Source organism: Theropithecus gelada, unplaced genomic scaffold, assembly GCF_003255815.1.
Source record: "Theropithecus gelada isolate Dixy unplaced genomic scaffold, Tgel_1.0 HiC_scaffold_16121, whole genome shotgun sequence".
NCBI lineage: Eukaryota > Metazoa > Chordata > Mammalia > Primates > Cercopithecidae > Theropithecus > Theropithecus gelada.
The window spans coordinates 17,132-20,577 of NW_020257904.1; the positions used below are offsets into that span (position 1 = coordinate 17,132).

At 62.7% G+C, this 3,446-nt stretch overlaps 1 protein-coding gene across 1 annotated transcript; it reads right to left on the reverse strand.

The window, feature by feature from the left end:
• Nucleotides 1-1,300: 1,300 nt before the first annotated feature.
• LOC112617376 (nuclear factor of activated T-cells, cytoplasmic 1) lies at nucleotides 1,301-2,403 on the reverse strand (the record flags this gene model as incomplete). The annotated part of the gene is made up of 1 exon (XM_025374144.1): nucleotides 1,301-2,403. A coding segment is annotated over one exon (1,103 nt), but the record flags the coding sequence as incomplete, so codon positions are not given.
• Nucleotides 2,404-3,446: the final 1,043 nt, after the last annotated feature.

A 3,446-nucleotide genomic window follows, 5' to 3' on the forward strand; every position in this document is an offset into this window, starting at 1 on the left:
GCCTTCAGGGAGGTTTAGGTGGGTTCGTTCCCAGCCTGGAGGAGCGTCACCTGCTTGCAGCTCTAATTCTGAGACCAGAGCAGAGACGGGTCCTCCCAGAGCACCCTCACTGCCTGCCTTCCTCACCCTGCAGGCATGGGGGCTGCACCTGCCCTCCCCGCCGCCTGGTCTCGCCTCCTGAGTGCTCACTAATAAAAAAGGAGTAGGGGGTGGGGAATGAGGAAGAACGAAAAAAAAACAACAGGAAAACACCCAGTCTGGAATGCCCCGGGCTGCGCGTGGCAAACGCCTCTTCCTGAGGATACAGCGGCAGCCCTGACGTCACGGGCCATGGGGCACTGCCCTCGACCGCCTGTGCGGACGTTTTCGTGCCTCAGATAAAAATCCCGGAGCAGAAAGCACTCTCAGGGGCCACTCGCAGCCCACCTGCTGGGAAAGCTGTTTCGTTAGAGATAAAAACACCCGGCTGGTTAAGTGGACCCAGCGGAGTCCCAGCAGCCCCTCACACCGTTAAAAAGAAAAACCAACAACCTGGGACCCAAAGAAGGAGGCGCGTGAGCTCCCCCAGCCTGATGCCGCAGCCAGCGTCTCCGGGGAGCAGGAGGCCGCGCTGTTCCGAAGCGCGGGCTGGGGGCTCCGGGGCACTGCGGAGCTGCGGTCCCATCTGCACCCGAGGCAGGGCTGGCAATTACGGCGGGGGAGGAAGCGGGAGCAGCCGGCGGCCACCGCGGGGGGCCGGCACGTGCAATTCCCGGAGGAAGACACTGCGCGTGTGTGAGCCCGCCTGAGGCGCGGATGGCGTCTCCCGGAATTCCCACGTGGAAGCCGTGACCGCCAGCAGCGCCGCCCTCTTAGAAATGGGTGTTTGCAGAGACAGATCAGCAGGGCCCTGATCAGAGAGGACTGGAGACTTCAGACGGGAAACGCGCAGACGGAGGCAGGGGCGAGGCGCCCAGGGAAAAGGCCGCAGGAAGAGGGGGCAGACGTGGGGAGACGCTCCCTCCCGGCTCCATGAGGAGCCCACCTGCCCACCCAGGCCCCAGACACCGCCACCCCGCCCACCGCCGCCCCGCCCCTCCCGGCCCCGCCCGCGCGGCCCCGCCCATCCCCACCCCTCCCCTCCCGGCCCCGCCCATCCCCACCCCTCCCCTCCCGGCCCCGCCCCACGCGGCCCCGCCCATCCCCACCCCTCCCCTCCCGGCCCCGCCCATCCCCACCCCTCCCCTCCCGGCCCCGCCCCTCCCGGCCCGGCCCTACCCCGCCCCACGCCGCCCCTCCCAGCCCCGCCCCTGCCGCCAGCTCACCTCATGTAGGACGCAGGGGACAGGGGCTTGGGCTTCGCCCACTGGTATGGGTGCTGCGGCACCGCCAGGTACTGGTCGCAGAAGCCGCCCTTCCTGATGTGCTGGAAAGAGGAGAAGTCTTCGGGCGCGAAGTCGGCCGGGGGCGGGGGGCTGCCCAGGTCCTCCCCGACGGGCTCCACCTTGAGCGCCACCGAGGGCGGCTGCTCCAGGGTGGTCTTGCGGGACTTGACAGGGACGCCGTCACCCAGGTCCAGGCTGCTGTCAGTGGTCAGCGCGTTGATGGCGGCCACGATGGCCGAGCTGGTGTACTGGGTGGTGTTGCCCAACCACGAGTCGTCGGTCACGCTGACCCGCGGGGAGCCGTGCGGGGACGGCGTGGGCGAGTGGTGGGGTGAGTAGGGCGGCTGCCGGCCGTTGAGGCTGTACTTCCTCTTGTTGCACGGGGACGCGGGCCTGGAGGAGCGGGCACCCAGCCAGCTCTCCTCAGTGACGCTGGCGCGGGGCGAGGTGGAGGGGGAGTGCCGCGGGGAACCCAGCAGCGTGCAGGCCCCCAGCCCGCGGGGAAAGCCCTCCTCAGGGTCCGTGGTCTTGGGAGACACGCAGGGAGACTGCCATGGCGACGTCTGGGGGGACGCGTACGGGTACGAGTAGTTGGACTCGTAGGAGGAGGCCTCTGAGTTGCAGCTGCGGGAGGACAGGCTGCTGGCCGGGCTCAGGCACGAGGGGTCTCTGTAGGCCTCCAGGCTGGGCAGACTCAGCGTGGCCGTGGAGGGGGACCGTTTGGAGCTGGGGAGGACGTCTTCCACCTCCACATCGTGGAAAAACTGGTTGTTGTTGTGGTACAGACCCAAGCATGAGGTTATCTCAATGCGAGGACTCTCCAGGGCAGGGGCCCCATCTGGCCTGGCGTGGCCGGAGGAGAGGAAGTAGCCCGTGGGCCCACCGTCCAAAGCTGCTCCGTACCCCGAGGGGTGATCCGCCGGCGGGACGATGCCCGGTGTGGAGGTCTGAAGGTTGTGGCATGGGGCCGGCAGGGTAGAGTGTGCTGTGGGGAGCGGCAAGGCAGGGCTGACATTGGAGGACGCATAGCCATAGTGTTCTAGAGAGAAAAAGAAGCAGATGGTGGCATGAGGGGCTGGGCATCACAAAGCAGAAACCCATGACCTCAGGGCAGCCGGCAGCCCCTGGCCTTGACGAACGGCTGGGGGGCCTCAGACCCCACGGAGCGGGCCTCTGCCAACGCCCTGAGACTACACTGCCCGACAGCTCCAGGCCACTTGGAGTAACAGGTCCCCATGAGCCCCTCGCTGCCCACCTCCCCTCCTCCCCCAACAGCAGCACAAGCCCCTGAACGTCCCTCCCAGACAGAGGCAGCCGAGTCCTCACCAGTTCCACTCTTCATTCAAAAACCACCTTCCCGAACCACCCCATCTTCATTTAAACCCCAAACTCAACATGTGGGCCCTCCTTCTCTAGTTTATTTTTTCTCCTAAATACGTATCACAATCTAACAGCATGTTTTTACTCATTCATCTCACACTGTCATCTCTTTGACAAACAGAAACCTAAGTTCCATGAAGGCAGAACATTTGGACGTCTTAGTCTATTCTGGCTCACCACTGTTTTCAGAGCCAAAGACTGTGCCTGGCACATAAAGTGTGTTCAATTTGTTTAATGGATAAATGGTTGGTGGGTGGGTGGACAATGGATGATGGACAGACAGGTAAATAAACTGATGGATGGATCATGATGGACACGGTGGGTGAGGGGATGATGGGTAGATGGAGGGTAGGTGGGTGGATGGATGGTGATGGACAAACAAGGGAGGAATGAAGGATGAAGAGATGGGCTATGGATGGGTGGATGGGTGGGTGGATGAATGGATGGATGATGGATGGATGGACAGGTAAGCGATGGATGAATGATGGATTGGGGATGGAGGCATGATAGATAACTGGTGGATGCATGGATGGATAGATGAATGGATGGTGATGGATGGATGGATGAGGAATGGAGGAATAAAGGATGGATGATGGATGGATGGATGGATGATGATGGATGGATGATGGATGGATGGATGGATGGGGAATGGAGAAATAATGGATGGATGATGGATGGATGATGATGATGGACAGATGGATG